At 54.4% G+C, this 22,806-nt stretch overlaps 1 protein-coding gene across 1 annotated transcript; it reads left to right on the top strand.

The window, feature by feature from the left end:
- Window positions 1–6,706: 6,706 nt before the first annotated feature.
- Window positions 6,707–15,537, top strand: PCGF1 (polycomb group ring finger 1). The gene is made up of 9 exons (XM_033161174.1): window positions 6,707–6,853; window positions 9,373–9,478; window positions 10,712–10,864; window positions 11,204–11,275; window positions 11,453–11,558; window positions 13,149–13,182; window positions 13,841–13,927; window positions 15,185–15,265; window positions 15,351–15,537. Exons 1-9 carry the CDS (start codon window positions 6,758–6,760, stop codon window positions 15,396–15,398), a joined length of 783 nt encoding a protein of 260 aa, XP_033017065.1. The 5' UTR covers window positions 6,707–6,757; the 3' UTR covers window positions 15,399–15,537.
- The last annotated feature ends 7,269 nt before the right edge of the window (window positions 15,538–22,806 follow it).

Here is a 22,806-nt window from a genome sequence, read left to right as displayed (position 1 = left end):
GGCATGCAGGTGATTCTGCTCCCCTTTCAGAGGAATCCCTAAATATCTCTCTTACATTTATACGCTACCTTTTCTCCCAAGGATCTCTAGGTGGCACATGTGCTTCTGCTCCTTCCTATTTAATCCCCACAACAACCCTATGAGGTAGGCTGCTAGGCTGAGAGTGAGTGGCTGACCCAAAGCCTCGCAGTGAGTTTCATGGATGAGCGGGGGGGATTTGAACCTTTGTCTCCCAGGTCCTAGTCCAGCACTCTCACCACACTGGTCCCTCCTCAAAGTCACTGGTTTATCTTCTTCTTTGGGTTTCCCTCATAGCCGAGTAAGATTGTCTTCCATAAACACGGTTTCAACAATGAGTCCGTAAGTGACTGTGGACGCCAATTCTGGATCCACATGTCCTTCCACAGTGGGGACATTGGTTTCCAGGCGGGAGTTGATTCCGGTGTGGATTTGCCAAGTGTGCCTTCCTCTTAGCACGTTTCTCCCTTGCGTCCTGAGTTCAAGTGTCTTCAAAGCCCACAACACCTTTGGTAAAGGCTGTTCTCCAACTGGAACGCTCGCAGGCCAGCGTTTCCCAGTTGTCGGTGTTTATACTACATTTTTTTAGATTTTCCTATAGGCCGAGCCAGGGTAACGCCCTTCCACTTTGGGTATAAGCCTGGGCACAACCGCAAACCAGGCGCTACATTGTGCCCCACCAGCACTTATGCTGAAAGCAGTAACCGGCCCCAATAAAATACTCCCCCCCCCCCGGCCAAGTTAATGCGCATTGTCATTCAAAAGGTGCATGGGTGTTGCATCATGTGATCGACCATGCAGGGTGGGACTTACCTGCCCCCCCTATTTTATTCAAGTTGGCACCCCTGGTGGTGGTTGTTGTTACGAATTCCAGGCCTGCAGCTTCTTACTCCAGCTTCCCTTTGAAGGTGCAGCAACTGTGACATCAGAAGGAGAGCCTGGGAGAACCAGGGGCTGCAGGAACAAGGAACAGGCAGCCCTGCAGCAGGTCCAGCCTGGCTACGTGTAGCGATGCAGCGCCACCTCATGCCAGTTTGGTGCCTTGCACTCAACACTGCCTCCAGAGGAGACCTCCTCCCTCCCCAGGTCCACCCCCCCCATTGTATCAGTGAATAGATGCTTGGATGCCTCTTTGCAGGCATTGCGGGGGGGGGGGGGTCCTTATGGGGAAGGCTCTGCATCAGGAGGTAAGGCCTAGTTCCCCCCCCTCCACAGTTGATGGGGGCTTCTTAACAAGGGCTGTGCATGGCCTGAACCAGGAAGGAAGGAAGGAAGGAAGGAACCTCGGACCAAGTCAAACCATGGGCCCATATAATATTTGTCTGGCAGTACCCTTCTGAGTTTTTTTCCAAGCCACCCCCACCCGCCCCATGCCTGAAGTTCCCTTTTAATTTTTTTTAATTTTTTATTTATTTATTACAAAGCAATAAAGAAAACAAACAAGAAAAATAAGAAATAAAAATAAAAGAGTAAACAGTACATTACACTGTACACTCTGAAGCCGGGCGATGGGCACAGCCAGCTGAGTGGGCCAAGCCAAGCTCCCCACAAGCCCCTCTGGCCTCTCCTGGGCTGGGCTCCTTCCATCTGCAGCTGTTTAATGAGTTTCTTGGGGGCAGCCACAGACAGGAGACTGACAGCCGATCATTGGGATGGGCTTCTTAAGGGGGCCGCTGGGGGCCGCAGCATTATTACCTGTCAGGCAGGCGGGTGTCAGGCCCAGCGTGGGGGGGGGGGCGATGTCAGCAGGAGATGCTGCTGGGCATGGGAACTGCAGGGAGAGAAGGAGGCAGGAGGCTGCAGGATGTCTTGGGGGGGGGGGAGAAGCTCTAGGGGAGCCCCCAACACATTCAGCCCAAGATCACAGCACATGGTAGAGGCTGGGAATGTGCGTGAAGAATCACAGAATTGTTGGGTTGGAAGGGGCTACCAAGGGTCATCCAGTCCAACCCCCTGCAATGCAGGAATGGAAGCTGAAGCTCCATGACAGATGGCCAGCCAACCTCTGTTCAAAAGCCTCCAGCTTTGAAGGAGTCCATTCTGCCGCTGAACAGCTCTTATGGTTAGATGGAATTTTCTTTCTTGTCATTTGAATCCATTTATTTGAATCCTGCTGAAGTTAGTTAGTTAGTTAGTTAGTTAGTTAGTTAAAACAAAATAAAAAATTCCTTCCAGTAGCACCTTAGAGACCAACTAAGTTTGTCCTTGGTATGAGCTTTCGTGTGCATGCAAGACGTGTACTGGAAGAAGCAAAGACCACCAGTGTGGAAGCAATGATTCTTCAACATCAACTTCATTGTGCAGACGCCTGACAACTTTTTACTCATAAACAATATTTAAGTGTTTGGCCATTTTAATTTTGGTGCTGTTCTGTCTTTTGTTTTATGGCGTTTCGGATTGGCATTTGCCCAGAAAGGCAGCCTAAAAAGATGGTTAATTAAATTAAAAAGATTTCCTCGGTGATCTCCAGCGGCTCCATCTTCACATGCCCCCAGGTGTTGCCTTGGAGGGCACTGGAGGCTGGCAAGAGGAACCCCTGGATTGGGGGAGGGGGGCAGAGAGACTCTGCTTGGGTCTGGCCTTGTTGCTCTCCTCCTCAAAGCGGAGGCGGGGAGGGAGGGAGAGGAGCAGCCTCCCCCAGGGTCGACTTGGGCCAGGGAGTGGGGAGGAGAGATGAGACAGACCCCCCTCCCTACGCCCTGTGGCACTGCCAGCTCCGCTGCCTGGAGCCAGGCTAATGGAGATGATTTGATCAGGGCCGACTAATGCAAAGCAGGAGCGCTGCCTGGCTGGCGGGGGGCTCCTTAGCGGGAGGCTGGCTAAGCGCTGCAATCCGGGTCTCAAGTGCCGCCTGGGGAGCCCCCAGCGGGGAGGAGGAGGGCAGAGGGCAGAGGCAGCCAGGCCTGGGAGAGAGACGGGCTTGGCATCTTCGAGCAGCTGCCAGGGTGGTCACTCTAGGCAGTCGGTCCTCAATTCCCAGCGGCACCACGTGCCGGGCGAGGGCTCGGCTTCCCCTGTGATGGCACCCACCACTCAATGCCAGCCTCCCTCTTCAGGATAGCTCAGATGGTCGAGCGTGAGACTCTACAGAGGGCGGGGGGATATGGAGGATTCCCTGGCCCTGAATGGGGTCACTGTGCCCCTGAAGGACCAGGAGCTCAGCCTGGGCGTCATTTTGCACTCACAGCTGTCCATGGAGGAGCAGGTCAATTCTGCATCCAGGGCAGCTGTCTGCCAGCTCCATTAGGAAAGCAGGATGAGTCCCTCCCTGCTCGCAGACTGTCTCGCCAGAGTGGTGCATGCTCTGGTTATCTCCCGCTTGGACTATACAGCGGTAGCCAACTCTCAAGAGACTGCGATCTACTTTCAGAATTAAAAACTGGCAGTGATCTATCCCCGTTTTTTTTGGGGGGGGGTTCAGCACAAAGTTGTTGAACTTCCGTTTTTTGTGGGGGGTTAAAGACAAGGGGGCAAAGGGGTTAAGTCACTCACAAAAAGATTGCTATGGATGAAAACAGCAGCACAGAGAAGGCGCAGTCTTCCCTTCCAGAGATCAAACGACAATGGAGGGCAGGACAGGAGTCAGTACAAAGTAAAAAATAAAAAAAAAATCATTCCAGTAGCACCTTAGAGACCAACTAAGTTTGTTCTTGGTTCTAGCGATGCTAAGGAAAGGGAGCCAGAGATTGACGGCGATCTACCAAAACCTCACGAGGATCTACCAGTGGTTTGCGATTGACCTGTTGGACATCTCTGGACTATTGCAATGCGCTCTATGTGGGGCTACCTTTGAAGGTGACCCAGAAACTACAACTAATCCAGAATGTGGCAGCTAGACTGGTGGCTGGGAGCGGCCACCAAGACCACATAACACTGGTCTTGAAAGACCTACATTGGCTCCCAGTACATTTCCGAGCACAATTCAAAGTTTTGGTGCTGACCTTTAAAGCCCTAAATGGCCTCGGTCCTGTAGACCTGAAGGAGCATCTCCACCCCCATCATTCAGCCCAGACACTGAGGTCCAGCTCCGAGGGCCTTCTGGCAGTTCCCTCACTGCGGTAAGTGAAGTTACAGGGAACCAGGCAGAGGGCCTTCTCGGTGGTGGCGCCCGCCCTGTGGAACGCCCTCCCATCAAATGTCAAGGCAATAAGCAACTGTCTTACTTTTATAAGACGTCTGAAGGCAGCCCTCTTTAGGGAAGTTTTTAATGATTAATGCTGTATTGTTTTTAATATTCGGTTGGGAGCCGCCCAGAGTGGGAAACCCAGCCAGATGGGCGGGGTATATATAATTTATTATTATTATTATTATTATTACTACTACTACTCTTAATCTCAAGACTGTGGGTTCAAGCCACACATTGGGCAAAAGATTCCTGTATTGCAGGACGGACTGGATGACCCTGGTGGTCCCTTCCAATTTGATGATTCTATGATTTTATGATCCCAGAGGATCCCAGCCAGTCAGTCATGCAGGAAGAGAGTGCTGCCAGTGGCTTCTAGCCTCAAGGAAGAATGAGAGGAAGAGGATGAGACCCATTCTTGGAGGAGAGGGCTAGGGATGGCTCCTAGCCACAACAGCTCTGCTCTGCCTCCATTGGTCTGAGGCAGCGATGCTTCTGGATCCCAGTCGCTGGAAACCACAGGAGGGGAGAGGGCTGCTCTTGTGTTCGAGTCCTGCTTGTGGGTTTCCCATAGGGGCATCTGGTCGGCCACTGTGAGAACACGATGCTGGACTAGGTGGGCCATTGGCAGGGCCAGATTTAGGTTTGATGAGGCCCTCAGCTCCTGATGGTAATGGGGCCCTTTATATGTCCAGCTGCCCTTTGTCAACAACAAATTGTTGTTTTTTGTGTTGAATAGATGCTATATGGTAATTTATGGACCTAATAAGTATCTCAAGCCATTTGCACATAACACAGTATGTCTTTTATCAAAGTAATTGTTGAACTGAGATACAATTAAGAAGTATATTAATTGTGAAATACAATTAAGAAGTATAATAATAGTGAAATGGTTATTAAGCTCTAACTTAAAATGATTTTTTATTCATAACTTAATAATACAAACACATTGGCATCTGGCAATAACAAAAGTTCCTTTAGAAACACATTTTACAAAGACTCATAATTTTTTGTGGGGGGCCCAAGAGAGTGGGGCCCTAAACTATAGCTTATTTAGCTTATATGTAAATCCGGCACTGGCCACTGGCCTGAGCCAGCAGAGTTCTTCTGATGTTCTAACTGTTGTTCTGTCAAATGCCCCCCACCCAGAAAAGAAGCAAGATGGGGGGGGGGATGACAGCCACACAGCCTGGGGTAACTCTCCTTCCATTCTGGCTTAGGGTGGGGAATGATATAGCACAAAAGCCGAGGGTTGTGAGGGGAAACAGTCTGAATCGCCCCTTGCATCCAGAGCCCAGCTGCCACCGCGGCTGATCCAACAGGCAGCCGTCCCACAGGGTTGGCGAGGCTGGAGTCGAGGTTCCTGAGAGGCCTCCCACCCAAAGCAACAACCCCCCCCCCCATGCAATGCAGGAAACACAGGTGTTCTCCTGTTCAGTTGCTGGGATAGCCAAGTGGGGAGAATTGCTACTCAGATCCTGGCTGATCCTGGGAGAGCAGAATGCTGGACTGGACGGCGGCAGGGCTCTTCTGATTCCTCCGCTCAGAGATTCGTAGAGTCGGAAGGGCTCCCGAGGGTCATCTAGTCCAACCCCCTGGCATGCAGTTTCTCCTCAACCACAGCTGAATGGCTACCCAACCTCTGCATCAAAACCTTCCGTGGAGAAGAGGAGTCCACCCCCTTCCGAGGTCCACTGTCAAACCGAAAGTTCTTCCTGATGTTTAGACAGAACTTAGATTCAAGTAGCTAGCCGTGTTGGTCTGGCACAGTCGAAATAAATTTAAAAATTGTCCAGTAGCACCTTAGAGACCAACTAAGTTTGTTCTGGGTATAAGCTTCCGTGTGGTATCTGAAGAAGTGTGCATGCACACGAAAGCTTATACCCAGAACAAACTTAGTTGGTCTCCAAGGTGCTACTGGACAATTTTTTAATTTTATTTATTTATTTAGACGGAACTTAATTTCTGATCGTTGGAATCCTTGGGTCCGGGTCTCACCCCCTGGAGCAGCGGGGAACAAGCTCGGGCCCTCTTCGACGGGGCGGCCCTTCGAGGCTCTCCCGTCCCCTCTCCTCCGGGCTGGACACGTCTGGCTCGCGGGCTTCCCTGGCCGGGAGATCCGCGGCTCCTTCGGCCGGATCCGACGGGGATCCTCTGCCCCCCCCCGTCGAGCATTGCTGCTGCCCCCTCGTGGCCAGAGCGGGAACTGCACGCGGCCGCTCCTTCGCCCGGCACAGGAGGGGTTAACGAGGGCGGGGCGGGAGTCGCCCTTTCATCCCTCCCTCTCTTTTTCTAAAATAATTTTTATTAATTTTTCATTAACAACACTCGAATTAATAATAACATATCAAATCTTGCCACATCATAATACAAATAATAAAGCCAATTATACATTCCGAATTATACCATTTAAAAAGACTTTCCATCTTCTGGCTGGTCAGCAGGAAATCTTTCTCCCTCTCTCTCTCTCGACCTGACGGACGGCAGCCTGCCCGGCCGCCAACTAAAACTCCCAGCGTGCCCCGCGCGCTCCCCTCGGCGTGACGCCAGCAGCCGTTGCCGCGGCGACGGGCCCCGCCCTCCGGCCAACCCGGAAGTGGGCGAGGCAGCTCCAAGATGGCGTCTCCTCCTCAGGGGGGCCCGATGGCGATCGCGATGCGGCTCCGCAACCAGCTCCAGGCCGTCTACAAGATGGACCCGCTCCGCAACGAGGTGAGGCCCCGGCGGGACCGGCAGGCGGGGAAGCGGGGGCCGCGCGGGAGCGCCTCGCGCCTGGCGCCCGTGCGCATGCGCAGCAGGGGAGCCGCGACAGCGTGCGCAGAGGGGGCGGGGAAAGGCGTGACCCCGCCCCTGAGCGCGAGGGGCGGAGCTAAGGAGATGCCCCTCGGGGAGAGAGAGAGAGGCTTCTGGGGTTGGGCTGGATGACCCTGTGGGGTCCCTTCCCTGTTAAAGGCGCAGGAGCCGCACTCCTCGGTGGGTCGTGCCTGCTAGCACTGTAGAGTTGGGAGGGACCCCAAGGGACATCTAGTCCAGCCCCTGCAGTGCATGCCCCTTCCTTCTCTCGGGTGCCACCTGCCACCACGAAACGGGCGGGGCTCGTTTCTGAGGATTTTGCCTTAACTCAGTGCTGGATTTACTGTGAGCTAAACAAGCTGTAGCTTAGGGTCCCGCTCTCTTGGGGGGCCCAAAAAAAATTAAAGGAAAAAAAGATGTATATTTACAAAATATAAGATAAAAAATAAATAAAATAAAACCTACATACAGCAACAGTGTTTTGTGTTGTGTAGGCTTCTCTGATGTAAGACATGGGCCCCGCCTGCTCCCTCAAATAGCCCTGGATTGCTCCTTTCTAGATATAGGGTGCCTACATTCTGCGTGGACTGGCTGCATGGCAACATGTGCAAATGGCTTGAGATACCTATGAGGTCCGTAAATTGCCATGTAGCATATATTCAACACAAAGGACAGCTGGACATAGAATGGGCCCCATTACCTACAGTAGCTTAGGGCCTCATCAAACCTCAATCTGGCCCTGCCTGAACCCCATGAGCACCCAGACCATGCCACCTTCCTTGCCACCTCAAAGTGTGGCATTATCGGTTGGATGCAGTCAAAAGAGTCTTGTGGCAGATTAGCCACAGACAGATTTGCTTCCTACAGATATTTCATTTTGTTTCCTATTTGTTATTGCCACCTTCCCCACCTCCCCACAAGGAGCTCTTGGTTCTCTCCTCCTCCATTTTACCACCACAACCCTGTGAGTTTCTTGGTTGAGTGGAGATTCAAACCCGGGTCTCCCAATTCCCAGTCCAACGCTTAACCACTGCACTGTCCTGGCATCATCAGGGGCTGCCGGATGAAGTGACATTTATGGACTAAACTTGCTGGTATTTCAGGTGCCGCAAGACTTTGTCCTGAGAAGAGCAAGTTGTTATTGTCCCCATTTCTCAGGCAGGCAAACTGAGACTCACCTCGGGCCATTTCCTGACCAAAGGGTAGCTCTTGATTTCAGAGCCACACCCTCTGTGCCGGCTGGGAGGAAGCTTTGACCTCCAGGTGTTGCAGAACTACAACTTCAAGCAAGCCCAGCCAATGGCCAGGAATGATGGGAGTTGTAGTTTGTTGAGCCGGGCGCCCACTGGAGGAAGAACTGGGGGCTTGAAGCCTCGCATGCCAAAGGCAGGCAAGCTGCTCTCCCCTGTCACCAGGCAGGTCCAAACTTTGGCATCCCTCCCTCTCTTGTGAGACAGAGGAAGAAAGTTCGTCTTTCCACAGCGCATAGTTAAACTGTGGAACTCACTGCCACAGGAGGCAGTCATGGCCACCAACTCTGAGGGGAGAGGGCTGCTCTTGTGCTCGGATCCTGCTTGCTGGTTTCCCTTTGGGACATCAAGTGGGAGATGAGGGCATCCTGCCTGGTGTGGGGGTGGTTTAAATGGGCGTAAACGGACAAGAACAGACACCCTGGGAATGGCATCAGTTCAACCCAATATTCAGAGGAGATGAGGAAAACCAAGGCCCAGGAATGGAGGCGGGACACGATCCGCAGGGGAAAAGGGGTGTTCACAGAGCACGTCTTCATTTGGGGAGGCTTGTTCTGTGGCTGGGGTGGGGGGAGAGAGGGAGATTTAATGAAGACTTAGAAAAAGAGGCCGTGGCAGAGCCGGGTTTTGAACTCGGGCCTTTTAGATCTGGACTTGCATGTAGGGACAAGGGTGTGGGTCAAGCTGCCCCTCCAGCAGGCTGGTGGGGGGCCCCTGGGACCCGTCTTTCAAACAAGGGGCTAAGGCTTTGACCAGTGGGCACTGGGCTAGCAATGGAGGGGGTTGGACTAAATGACTCTGAGGGTCCCTTCTCAAACTACAATTCTATGGAGAGACAGAGAGATGGTAGAGGAGCAGCTCTCTTGGGCAGCTGGGAGGGAGGGGCTGAGGAGTCCCCCCCCCATCTGTCTAATCCAGGGGCCAGCAAACTTTTTCAGCAGGGGGCTGCTCCACCGTCCCTCAGACCTTGTGGGGGACTGGACTATATTTGGGGGGGGATGAATGAATTCCTATGCCCCACAAATAACCCAGAGATGCTTTTAAAATAAAAGGACACATTCTACTCATGTAAAAACACGCTGATTCCCAGACTATTCGCGGGGCCAGATTGAGAAGGCAATTGGGCCGGATCCGGGCCCCAGGCCTTAGTTTGCCCACCCCTGGTCTAATCCACCTGCCTGTCCCCAGGAGGAGGTGAGGGTGAAGATGAAGGAGCTGAACGAGCACATTGTCTGCTTCCTTTGCGCCGGATACTTCATCGATGCCACGACCATCACCGAATGCCTGCACACCTGTGAGTAGCACCAGGGGGGAAAGGGGGGGTCAGGCTGACTGTCCGGGGGGGGGAGCGGGGAGAGACATGTTCCTGACCAAAGAGAGGTGTGTTCAGCTACAGAAGGAGCAGCCTTTTGCAGATGAGGGCCACCTTCCCTTGGGAGGAAATCTGCCAGGGGCCACATGCCAGCAGTAGGGGGACCAGAGCTAGCAGGGGGTGGGGGGGCAGTGCAGGTGGAGGTTGTGCTCTGAAGTTAAGATCACACCACCTCAAAATCTTCCTCTCTCACACGGAAACTGCGAATGGGGTGCTCCCCCTCCTTGTCTGGAGGGAAACATTGGAAAGCAGAGATCCGGGGGGGGGGCTGTCTGACATGCACAAGCAGGAAGGGGGGGTTCCCTTCCGAAGCAGAAGGGACCCCGAGGATCGTCTAGCCCCAACCTTCTGGTTAACAGCCATCTGAGGGCGATGCCAGTGGTTCCCAAAGTAGGTGGCAGCATCCCTGGGTGCTGGGGGGGGGTGCTAAGAGATGAGGAGGCAACTGGGGTGCTGGGGGTTTAAGTAACCATCAGACTCTGAAATGCTGGTATCCCTGGTCCACACATTCATCAGTTTTGTTGAATTAATAATCTAAATAGCTTCAGCTAGATTTTGAAGCTAATTGTTTTGGGTTTTATTGTGTTATCTTCCTGGGTGTGTCTTGCAAACTGCTGTTTTGAAAAACACTTTTCGTAGGGTAGGGGGCACTGGGGATGATCCTGCAGAACCAAGGGGGAGGGGCAGGGCCGTAGCTAGGGGGCGGTGAGGTGGGCCCCCACCAGGGCCACAGGCAATGGGTGGGGGCGCAAAATTGGCTAAAAGTATGTCCATAAATATAAATATTGATTATTTCCCCATTAAAAAATGGCTTTAAATAGAGGGTGAATTGAATGGGTGGAAGTGGGGGTTGGAGGAGAGTTTGAAAGAAGAGCTCATTTGTCTGTGGCGGGGGGGGGGGGTGCAATCTGGACAGTTCTGCCAGGGGCACAAGATCTCCCGGCTACGGCTCTGGGGAGGGGATCCAAAAAAAGTTTGGGGACCTCTGAAGCTTAAAGATCAATTGAGTTTCTTCTCCTGGTCATTCCTGTGGCCGAGAGGGAAAGGGACTCTGTGCGGAGTTTGGGCTGGCCGCCTTTCGGATCCTTGCCCTGGCGGGACCCCCTCCCAGTTCAGCTCAGGATGCCTCACGGTGCCCCCCTCCCTCTCTCTCAGTCTGCAAGAGCTGCATCGTGAAGTACCTGCAGACCAGCAAGTATTGCCCCATGTGCAGCACCAAAATCCACGAGACGCAGCCCCTGCTCAACCTCAAGCCAGACCGCGTCATGCAGGACATCGTCTACAAGCTGGTGCCTGGCCTGCAGGAGAGTAAGTGCAGGGAGGGAGGGGGGAGAGCCTTTGAGGCGAGGAGGGGCATTGCCTGCTGCCCCTGGTGCCTTGGGGGGGGCCACGCTGGGAGGGCCACGCACATCCGCTTGCAGGGGGTTCCCCCGAGCTCAGCCTTCCAGCTCCATTCAGGCAGGATCCCCCGGGAGGCACCTGAGCCTTGGAGAGGGGCCTCCCCCAGGCATAGGAAAGAGACAGGCCCCCCCCAATCCTTCTCTCTCCCTGGGTCCTCCCTTTTGGAGGGTCAGTGCAGGCTGGCTGGGATTTTCCCCATGACTCCAGCGAAGGCCGACTCTCTTCCACCCCCCTCTCCCCCCATAGGCGAGGAGAAGAGAATCCGAGAGTTCTACCAGTCCCGCGGCCTGGAGCGCGTCAGCCAACCCAGCAACGAAGGTGGGGGCGCTTTCTTTTTGACACCCCCCCCTGCATCAACACCAGCAGGGAACTGAGGCAAAGGAGCCTGAATTGGGGTGGGGGGCCGGAGGAGGAGGAGGGGTGGCTTGCCAGGCCTCCTCCGCAGAAAGGGAGGGGACGCAGGGGTCCTGACTGCTTCCTCGCCTGTCCCCCCAGACTCGGCCTCTGACCGCGTGGGCCTGCCCTACACCACCTTTGACCACTCGCGGGCCCATTATTACCGCTTCGACGAGCACGTCTTGCTGTGCCTGGAGAAACAGAGGTGAGGATGGCGAGGGGGGGGGGGAGGCCGGGGGGAGTGCGATCAAGGGGGGGGGGCTCTTGGAGACAGACCTGGGAAAGGTTCCAGTCCTTGCCCAACCCTGTCTCTAGAGGTGCAGCTGCTGGGGGGGGGGGGCAAAACTGTGCCTTTGCACCTCCAGGCAGTCTCTGTGGGGCAGCAGCAGGAGTGGGTCTCGGGGACACAGCCAGTGCCGGATTTACCTATAAGCTAAACAAGCTCTAGCTTTGGGCCCCAAGGGGCCCCCCAAGAAATTTAAAGGGGGAAAAACTGGATGTACATTTCCAAAATTCAAGATAAAAAACAAATAAAAGCTATATACAGCAACAGTGTTTTGTAGGCTCCTATGGTGTAAGTAATGGGCCCCACTTGCTAGCCTGCTCCCTAAAATATGCAAAATCTTTTAAATTTGGAGCTTAATAATAATTTCACTATGAATATACTTATTAATTGTATGTCACTGTTAATATACTTCTTCTTAATTGTATTTCAGTTCAACAATTACTTTGATAAAATACGTATTTTGTTATGTGCAAATGGCTTGAGATACCTATTAGGTCCATAAATTACCATATAGCATATATTCAACAAAAAACAAGCAACAATTTGTTGTTGTCAAAGGACAGCTGGACATAGAAAGGGCCCCATTACCTTCAGTAGCTGAGGGCCTCATCCAACCTCCATCCGGCCCTGGACACAGCGCAGGACAGGCTTGCAGGGTCCCAGGGAAACTTGAGGCAGCAGGATGGGGGGGGGCGCAGTGAAAGTTTGCCTCCCTGTAGCGCGTGGCTTGACTCGCTTGCTTGAGTAACCCAGAGTTGCTGACTCTACGGGCCCCTCTGTGGCTGGGGGGGGGGGGGGAGGCAGCCTCTGGGCTGAAAGAGGGAGTTTATCTGTTGGCATCCCTTGAAGAGGAAGCGGCCAGCAGGGCAACCGTCCAGTGAGCCTTCTGGCCAAGTGGGCATGTGCTCCCCCAGCCCTGCCTGGTCTTCAGCTCAAGGCTCTTGTTGCTGCTGGGGGGCAGGCGCTTTCCCACTGGGTGGGGGGGGGGTTTGCAAAAGATGGCCGGTGGTTCTTCCCAGCTCCTGGCTTCTTGTGCCCCTCAAGAAGCAGAGAGGGGAGCACCCAGCGCCCCACAGGTTGCCTGCCAGTGGGGACTCTTCCCTCTCCCTCCTCCAGGGCAGGCTGCGGTGCCCCAGCGTAGCACTAGGGGGCACTCTGGCGCTTCCTCCACAAACAAGGCAAGGAACCACCGGCCTTTCTGGGGGGGGGGGGGCGCACAGAGCAAGAGCCGAGCCTCTTGGTAAATCGCAGGAGCTCTTCTCCAGCGGGAGGGGGGGGAGTGCCCAGGAAAGGAGGGCGACAGCTCCTGCCCTCAGCATGGTTTCCTTCTCTTCCCTTGGGGAGGAGTGCCATGTTCCCCTGCAGGGGATCTTGTGGGTCCCCCAGTCCTCTGCACATCCCCCGGTGGGGCAGAGAGCGTGGAGAGAGCTTGCTGGCGTGGCTCTCATTCCCTTTCTTTCTTTCTTTCTTTCTTTCTTTCTCTCTTTCTCTCTTTCTTTCTTTCTGCAGTTCTGGGAAAGAGAAGAACAAGCACATTCTGCAGGTGAGGAAGCCGAGGCGTTGGGTGGGCTCTGGCTGTGGCACAAGGGGGCCTGGAGACCTGGCCAGGTGGGAAAAGAGCCCCCTCTGACCTCCGGCCCCCCTGGCCCACTCCAGCTCTGCCATCTCCCCCTTGGACAGCGGTGCAAAGATCCGCCCGGCGCCCCCAAATTAAGTTTAGCCACCCCCAGGATTTTTTGTTGACCTTTTTGGGGGGAGAAATGACTGCTTTTGTTTCCTGACTGGTCAGGAATATTTAACGCTAAGGAGTAACAGAGCGATGGGGCTTTTGCTTCATTGCTTTTTACTGCCACCAATCAAGAGGGACTGGTATACAGTAGGTATACATTTCACGTGCCCCCAGAATACATTTGGGTAAAGATGGCCCTGCCCTCAGCCCCCCCCCCCGGTGACCCTGCAGTGAGAGGCTGGCAGCTGATGGCAGGAGCGTGGGGGGGCTCCCCACCCAGGCACTCACACATGCCCTCCCTCCTCTTGGCACCATTTGCCATTCCTTGAGACAGAGACCCGGGGGGGGGCATTTGTGTGAGAGAAAACACCCCAGGGCTGGTGGGGAGGGGAGGGGAGGGGGGCTGCCTCTGTCCTTTCCAGCTGCCTCTCCCTTCACCCCCCCCCATTTCATTTTCCCTTCCCTCCCCCAGCACAAATACGTTCGTTGCTCGGTACGGGCGCAGATCCGCCACCTCCGCCGGGTTCTGTGCTGCCGATTAGAGCTGGCGTTACAACACGTGAGTAAGGTCTCTGCCTGGAAAGGGTTGGGGGAGTTGCCAGCCTGACTTCTGCGGGCTGCAAAGACCACCTGCAAAGACCTTTGTTGCTGATCCTGGGCAGGTGCTCCAACAGTGAGCTCCCCCCCCCGCCCCCCAAAATGGTCAACCTCTCTCTTTTTAAAAATAAGTAAATAATTATTTTCAAATTGTATAATCACAATAATTCATAAATTCAATGTTTTTCCAATCAATCACAAAAAACAACGAACAATATAGACCTCCCCCTGCTGCTCCCCTGGATTCCGATCTTTCCCCACAAAATTTCTTGCATCTCATTTTATCTCCAAATTCTTGGTTTTTCCCTCTTGTTTATCTTTATTTCCAATTATTTGCTTACATGAATGTTATATCAAACCTGCTAACGTTTTAATATATTTACAGTGGTCTTTTAAATAATCTATAAATCTTTTCCATTCCTGCTCAAAATTTTTCTCATCCTGATCTCGTGATCTTCGCAGTCATCTTTGCCATTTCGGCATAGTCCCTCATCTTAATTATCCCTTCTTCTTTTGTTGGTATCTTCTCCTGTTTCCAATTCTGGGCCGGCAGCATCCTTGCAGCTGTTGTTGCATAACCTTTTTAGGTCCCTAGGTCTTCCCTCCCCTGTTAATCCAAGAAAAAAAGACCTCTGTTTTTTTGTGGGGAAAGGTATCTTCAACCTCTTTTTCAATTCATTATATATCATTTCCCAGAAGTCTTTTACTTTCTACAGGACCACCAAAGAACAGTCAACCTCTCTTCTTCCTTGAAAGACAGTTATGGGGCTAAACGTCCAGGAACCCCCCAAGTGATTTATGTGAGATGTGACCCCCTTGCATTCCCCTGCCCTCCCTGTGACTGTTAGGAAGCAGGGAGGGGAATCCGTGGCAGGGGGTTGGACTGGATGACCCTTTGGGTCCCTTTCAACTCAGGAACCCCAAGCTTCTAAAATCAGCATTGCCTGATCTCTGCAACCGGGACCAGCAGAAATGAGCAGATTTTGTGTTGGGCCACCCCCCCCATGGCAGCTGTTTTGTGACTGCCACCCCCCCCAGCACCCTCTCAAAATCAGAAATGCGTCCACTGGTCAAAAAAGGTTGCAGTCCCCGGGGAGGGTGGGCGGGTGAGCAGGTGGTCTGCCTGCGAGGAAACAGGAAGGTGAGGCCCTCTCTCAGGCGCGGAGAGGCAGCCTGGGCTCCACCTGGCAGGTGCTGACGGGACTCCGCCCCCCTCCAGGTGCAGATCCTGTTCAACAATGAGGTGCTCCCCGACCACATGACCCTGAAGCAGCTCTGGCTTTCTCGCTGGTTTGGCAAGGTATGTGGGGCGTGGGTGGGTGGTGACCCCCTCTCCCCGGAAAATCAGAGACACTCACCCTGCCTTCCCTCTCTTCCCTTTGCAGCCGGCGCCTCTGCTGCTCAACTACAGCGTGAAGGAGAAGAGGAGGTAGGGGGGGGCCCTCGGACGGGCTGCAGCCCCAGCATCGCCACCCCCCCCCCCGCCTGCCCTCCCTCCCGCCTTTTAACTTAAGCCCTGCCTTCTCTTCAATACGAGTCTATTTTTTGGAATAAAAGAGCTGAAAAAATGCACACCCATTTTGTCCCTCCTGCCAGAGCTGAGCAGCATTTCCTGGGAGAGCAGGAAGTCAGAGTCTCATGTTGTCCTCATCTGCCCCCCCACCCCCACCCCAAACAGTGGGAACTGGGGGGGACGGGACTCCTAGCACCAGTCAGAAAAGACACAGTTCTCAGATTGGCCAGTGGGTGGCAGCGACACTCCCGTTTTCAGCCTTGGGGGGGGGGGCTTGAGGTTGGAATCCCTGCAGGGAGGGAGGGAGGGAGCCCAGCCCAGCCCACCCCCCCTCCCCATTCCTGTGCAGTGATTTAATGCACCGCCAGCTCAGGCACGTTTACCAAGTGGCAGTTGCTGTGCTGGCTGGGGAGATTAATCTCCGTCAGCCCCCAGCCCACCCCCTCTCTTCTCCACCCCCCCCCCCTTTTGGGTGTCAGAATTCCAATGAGGAGCGATGAGCAAATAATGATCCTCATTCCAGCCCCCCCCCTTCTCCCTCCACCAGAGATAATGGGCATAATGCAGTCATGAGCTCCTGATTGCTTGGGGGGGAGATGGGTGCCCCCCCCCGGCTCGCAGCCAATTAGGAGCTGTTGTTGCAGCCAATGGGGGTGGCCATCTGGGCAGCTGTCAGAAAATGGGAGGGGGGGCATGTAGCAACATCCCCGCCCGGAGTCCTTCGGATTCCTTGTATCTGGGGAGGGGGCCGTCCGTGCAGATGCAGGCTGGGCTGTGAACCAGCCGCCCCGCCTGCCCTCTTTGATTCCTGGAAACGTAACAGGTGCCCCTGAGCTCTGGCCTCATGCCCACAGCTGGAGACGGCCCTCAAAGGGGAGGGGGCTCTATCCCTTCCCTCCGTGCCAACTCCATCGCCAATTCCTCTTAGCCCTGCAGAGTTCTCGGCGATGTCTTCCTCCAGGGCAAGCCTTTCCCTGTTCATTTATCCATTGCGTTTATTTCCCAGCTTTTCCTCCCAGCCCATGGCTCTCCTCTTTTAATCCCCACTGCGATTCTGCGAGGGAGGCCAGGCCGAGGCAGCGGTGACTGGCCCCCACGTTCACACCCAGTGAGCTTCGTGGCCGAGGGAGGATTTGAACCTCGTCCCTTCCGGGTCCTAGTCCAACACGAATCACTGCCACGCTGGCACTCCATGCTGCCCTCCCCCTGGCGGGTCATTTCCCAGTTACGGTGGGAAGAGAAAGATTTGAGGAAGAGGAACGAGGTCTCCGAGGTTCAGGCTCCAGCCGTCAGCGCCTGTCTTGGCCATCTCTGTGGTCCAGGGGGCCCTTGAATCGGGGACTGTCATAGAGACACCTCCCTTCTCAAGCTGGGATGTTGGGTTGCACAGTCCTGGGTGGTGGTTCTTCTCCTCCAGCCTCAAATTTGGGAGCCTCTGGGATCTAGGCTCCATCCAGCTCTTGGACTCTAGAATTGAAAGGGGCGGCAGATCAGAACTGGTCCCTTTCCCCTGCTGTGGTTCCTAGCATCTGCTGTCCAGAAGCATCGCTAGCTCCCAATGTGGAGGCAGGGCAGAGCCATCCTGCCTAGAAGGTCTTGACAGCCCTGTCCTACATAAAGGTGTTTCATCATCATCATCTAAAGCCATCCCTGCCTCCTGTGGGGGGGAGTTCCGTAGGTCAACTGCTTCAGATGGCCACTTCCTTTATTCAGGAGGCCTTCCTCACGTGGAGCCAAGACCTGCCTGCTTGCAGCCCCCTCCCCATTTCCGCTGCCCATGCCTTCTCTACTGGCTCACTGGGATCCTTTCGTTGTGATTCCTGCATTTCTGGGGGTTGGGCTAGATGACCCATGGGGTCCCTTCCCACTCTACAGTCCTGTGATTCTGTGGCACTGGGGTCTTTGGCTTCAGTGGCTGCTGCCTTTTTCTGCCCCACGTCTTTAATGGGGGTCGCCCAGTTCCTTCACGCGGTTCTCCAGGGCATTTCCAGCCTGCCATCCTCTTTGCTGATTTAGTGTTGGGCCAGCTCAGGTTGCCCAGAGCGCCACTTGGCCCACACTCGACGCCTTTCCTGGTGCTGAGACAAGCAACTCTCCTTTCTGAAGCCCCAGAGCCTCTGTGGAGGTATCCCCATGGCCAATTTATTGCGTACCCATAAATATCTTCCTTTGCGATGCCATCACGAGGTTTTCCATTTTCCTGCGGGTCCCACCTGGCATTGGTCCACTCCACCACTCTCTGCCCAGCCCAGCAAAATGTAGATGTCTCTGGATGTTTTGCAGCCCATTCCTGCTTTGTGCCACCTCAGATTTCATGTGCCCCTTCTCCGCTGTCACCTGAAAGTGCCCAACGGCCTCTGGATCCGGCCTTGACCTTGCAAAACCCTTTGGTGGGCCAATCTCCCTTTTTGACAGCTTAGCGGGTTTAACTGAATAAACCCTTAGCAGCATATCGAGAGAGGAGGCCCCGACTCAGATCCGAATGGCTGTCCTCTGGTTCTGGGCTCCCCTTTGCCAACCAAATGCACAGGGGTGGCATCTCCCAAGTGGTGCTTGGCACGTACTGTGGGCCTGATCCATTCTGGCGTCTGCAGGGGATGCTAGGAGAAGGAGGCCACCGTCTGGCAGCAGGTCACTGAGAAGACAACGATGAAGGAGGTCTTGCGCCCGAGTTCTCCCCTCCTTTCCTTCCACCTTCTGAAAGTTCCTTGGTTCTCCTCCAGCTCCATGCCACCAGCTTGCTCTTCTGCATTTGGGGGGCAGTTCCACTTCTCTGGTCGTCGTCCCCGTCCCCCCGGCCCACCTAGAACTGTAGAGTTCGCCTTCTCCAAGCTAAACCTGCCCCTTCCTTCTGGAGTTCTGCCTTTGCCACCCTCCCCTCGGCTTTGTCTTGCTGTTTCCTCCCCAAGTGAAATGATTTACAGGGCACTGGCTGGTAGTTAACCCTCCTCTTGCCCTGCGCTTAACCCCTGAGCGAGGGATGCTGCTGCTGACCCTGAGCCCCAGCCCCAAATGCCGCAGCCCTGGGAGGGAGGGGGGAGATCTGGTTACCCTGGGCTGGCCCTTCCCACCAAGCCCAGCTGTTGGTGATTTCTCACCCGTCTGGACGGAGGCAACAGCAGCGCTGGCAGCATCAGGGAGATGGGCCGGGGTCATGCTGCTCCCCACCCCTGTTTGGAAGACCTGGGCCTTGCTAAGTATGTGGTGAAACGCAGGTCGGAGGGTCAAGGGATCAAAACCATCAGGCTGCAGGACCGTGGGCCAGTGCTAAGTACTTGCAACGATGGGCTCAGCTGTCCCTTCCTAATCCTCACAATTCAAAATTAGCTGGCGCTGAGAGAACTTGCAAAGGCAGGGTCCTTGAAAGGGGACGCTGCTGCCTCATTGTGCCCATTTTACAGACATTGTGAAACATCCGCTCCAAAAAAGAATAATTATCCAGACATTAAGCCTTTGGGCCAGGCCGGGGGGGGGGGTTCTCAGCCCTTGAGCGGCTTCCAGAGTTTCTCTTCGCCCCCCCCCCTCCATTGTTTACACCAGCTACTGGGGTGCTGCACATCTGAGTGGAGAAACTAAGACCACCAGAAGAGCCTGGCGGCTGGATCAGGCCCATGGCCCATCTAGTCCAGCCTCCTGTTCTCACAGCGGGCAACCAGATGCCCCCAAAGAGAAGCCCAGAAGCTGAGCCAGAACAAGCAACCAGCAGTCTCTCCTCTTGGGGTTTCCAGCAACGGGTCTCCAGTAGCCTTGCTGCCTGACTGTGCAGGCAGGGCAGAGCCATCCTGGCTAGAAACCTTAATTTAGAGTCTCCTCCATGAATTTGTCCAGTTCTCTCTTTAAGCCGTCCAACTTGGTGGCAGAGACTTCCAAAGTTTAGCTTTCACTGCGCCCATTTCCTTGATGAGGTGGAGAGCAAAGAAGGGGAGGAATGGAGGTTGGGAAGAGGTCCTCTTCCCACAGCCCCTCCAAGAGTCCAGAAACCTGGACAGAGGCCCCCCCCCCCACTCCCGGATGTGTCAGCTCAGCTGCCAACTTTGCCCTTCTCGGGAGTCGGGGACAGGGTTGCCCAGCTGACATTAAGGAAGCAAGAAGCAGCTTCCCATGAGAATTCATACAGCTTCTTTAAGGTTGACGCCCGTGTTGAATTTTGACACACACACACCCTTTGTTCCTTGTTGCCATTGCTTTTATTGCTGCGGTGAGGGGAAATGCACTCTGCACATGCCCAGGAGGCCCCCTGCTTTTCATTCCCAGCATGGTTGAGAATGCTTTCCTAAGACCTTTTACTCTCCAGGAGAAAGCAGCTTTTATGGAACATGACTAATGGAGGGAGGGATCGTGGGGGTGATGAGAGGCGTGGAAGGGGGGGCAGCTCTTTGATATCGCCCCCCTCCCTGGTCATGCTCTGGGCACTGCTAATGGCCGCAGGCTCCAAACTACAGGGATGGGGAAACCTGAGCCCCCCTCCCCTCCCCCTCCCCCGCAAGCAGTTAATGGGGGTGAGGGGAGCTCACGTTCCTCTGAGTTGCAGCAAAGTAGGTTGGGCTGGCCATTAGGAAGAGGCCCCTGTACTGTCTGCAACACACATACACAGTCTCCCGTCTAACCACCCACCAGACCTGCTGCTTCTTCCCGGAGCACCAGGCTGCCTCTGAGTGCCACCTAGACAAGACTTGGTTCGCACTGCAGGCAGCCAGTGGGAAGCCAGGACTCTGGAACTCACTGCCACAAGAAAGCTGGGATTGTGCAAGGGCCACAGTCGCTCAGGGCCAGAGCACCAGAGGCTCTGCGCGCATAAGCCCCAAGGCTCCTTCCCCAGCCGCACCTGCCTGGAGCTGTCCCAGGCTAGATGCGCAAGGGGGCCGACCTAGGATAACAGAATTGCAGAGTTTCCCAAGGGTCCGCTAGTTCAGCCCCTGCAGCCTGGCAGGAGGAAGCTTCCTCTGTCCCAGCCAAGTGGGCTGTGAGGAGGGTTCGCCTCCGGAAGGGAAAGTTTCAGCAAGGAGCGCAGCCAGGACAGGCCCTCCAGGACGGGCTCTAAGTACAGTGGTACCACGGTTCTCAAACCTAATCCTTTCCAAAAGTCAGTTCCAAAACCAAAGCGTTCCAAAACCAAGGCATGCTTTCCCATAGGAATGCAAAGTGGATTAATACGTTCCAGACTTCTAAAAACAACCCGTAAAACAGCAATTTAACATGAATTTGACTATCTAACGAGACCATTGATCCACAAAATGAAAGCAATAAACAATATACTGCGGTCACACAATCAGTCAGTAGCTGGACTGGGTTCCACACAGTCACAAAAACAAAACAAAAAAGCCGCAAAAACAAAAACGCAAAATAAATGGCAAAAACAGACAGACCTCGGTGTAACACTCAAAACGGAAGTATGGCACTCAAATTGGAAGCGTAACACTCAAAACAGAGCATTTAAAGGTGGGTAGCCGTGTTGGTCTGCCATAGTCAAAACAAAATAAAATACAAAATTCTTTCCAGTAGCACCTTAGAGATAAACTAAGTTTGTTCTTGGTATGAGCTTTCGTGTGCATGAACAAACTTAGTAGGTCTCTAAGGTGCTACTGGAAAGAATTTTTTATTTTGTTGTGAAAACAGAGCATGTTCGGCTTCCGAAAAAAGTTTGCAAACCAGAACACTTACTTCCAGGTTTGCAGTGTTTGGGCATCCAAGTTTGAGAACTGCCCCCAGAACCATCCTTGCTCACAGGTGTGGGGCAGCTTGCTCCTCCCAGGTGAGGGGGGGAAAGGCTCTCTGCAGGTGCTCCAGGGCACTTTTGCTGCACTTCCTGCTTTGACACCAATGATGCCCCCCCTCCTTGCACTGCCCCCTCCCCCCACAGAGCGCTGCTCGTGCCATATGGCTGTCAGAGTGGGAATGAGCTGTCATTGCAGGCGGAACAGAGGCTCCCGCATAACGAGCTCACGGGAGACGAAGCTAATGAGAAAAATCCAAAGGCAATTTTGCAACCGCTGGTGCCCGATTGGCATTAAACGACTGCACAGCCAGATCCACTCACACAGACACACAACACACACACCCAGGGGAGGGGGAGCCTGTCAACTTGCCTGACTTGGTCCTGGCCCAGGCATGGCTGACTGCGCAGGGAGGGGGGGGGTCCTGCGTCCACACTGGGCTAGCCAAGCAGGGCCTTCAGGCTCAAGATTACTTACCTGTCAGTGCAACACAGAAAGGCCTTCTCCACACAGCGCAGAGTTAAACTGCGGAACTCCCTCCCACAGGAGACAGAGATGGCCTCCAAGCTAGATTGCTTGAAAAGAGGGTTTGGCAAATTCAGGGAGGAGGAGAGAGCTATCAAAGGCCACCAGCCAGGATGCCTCTGCCCTGCCTCCACCACCAGAGGCTGCAATGCTTCTGAATACCAGTTGCTGGTGGGGAAAGGTTGCACTTGTGTGCGAATCCTGCTCGCGGGTATCTTCCCATTGGGGCATCTGGTTGACTTGGGTGAGAACAGGATGCTGGCCTGGATGGGCCATTGGATTGATCAGCAGCCACATCCAGCAGCATCGATGTTCTTAATGCAACCTGACTGGGCCCAAGCACCTGTGACCTCAGTCCTGGAAACCTGGCAAAATTAATCAGGCCGTTCCTGAGCATGTGTAGAATGCTGCTTCTTTAACATGGAGTAACTGCAGCCAACCTTGTCTTAGGGCAGAGGTCCTGCTCGACGGTTGTGTCAGCCTTCAAGCCGCTGGCTCTCCATTTCCAGTGAGGGGGGGGCAGGGACCCCTCCCCGCCCCCTCCATGAATCATTCTGTGGCACTTCCCACTTTCCCAGCCCTCTCAGGGGAGCCAGGCACTGTGAGGACGGGAAGCGCCAAGTGTTAGGCTTCCTGCCCGCTTCCAGGATGCCGCCAGTCACGAATGTTGGCACACCACCCTCTCGGCCCCTGCCCATTGTTCCTTCATGTCCAGACTGCAGGGAAGGCCTGAGATGGCCTGGAGGGTGGGGGCAGCCCCTGGCCCAGGACCTGGGAATAGGGCTGTGCTGGCGGGAGCGGGCGGGGGGGGGGGAGACACGTCCTGCCTGGGCTTCAGCATCCACAGCCCAGCGCAATGTGGACTCTAACACAGAGAGAGAAGACACAGCGCAAGGTGGCGGGGGGAGGGGTGCTGGTTACTGGGAGGGGGGCACATGATGCATCACACCAGGCATCAGATGTCACACTCGCACTAGAACTCGTGGACACCCAGGGAAGGTGACCATTGGAAGATTCAGGACACAGGAAAGAAAGCCCTTCTTCATGTTGTTGTTGTTTAGTCGTGTCCGACTCTTCGTGACCCCATGG

This window comes from Lacerta agilis, chromosome 9 (genome assembly GCF_009819535.1).
Source record: "Lacerta agilis isolate rLacAgi1 chromosome 9, rLacAgi1.pri, whole genome shotgun sequence".
NCBI classification, from domain to species: Eukaryota; Metazoa; Chordata; class Lepidosauria; order Squamata; family Lacertidae; genus Lacerta; species Lacerta agilis.
This window is presented reverse-complemented; position numbering and strand designations above follow the sequence as displayed.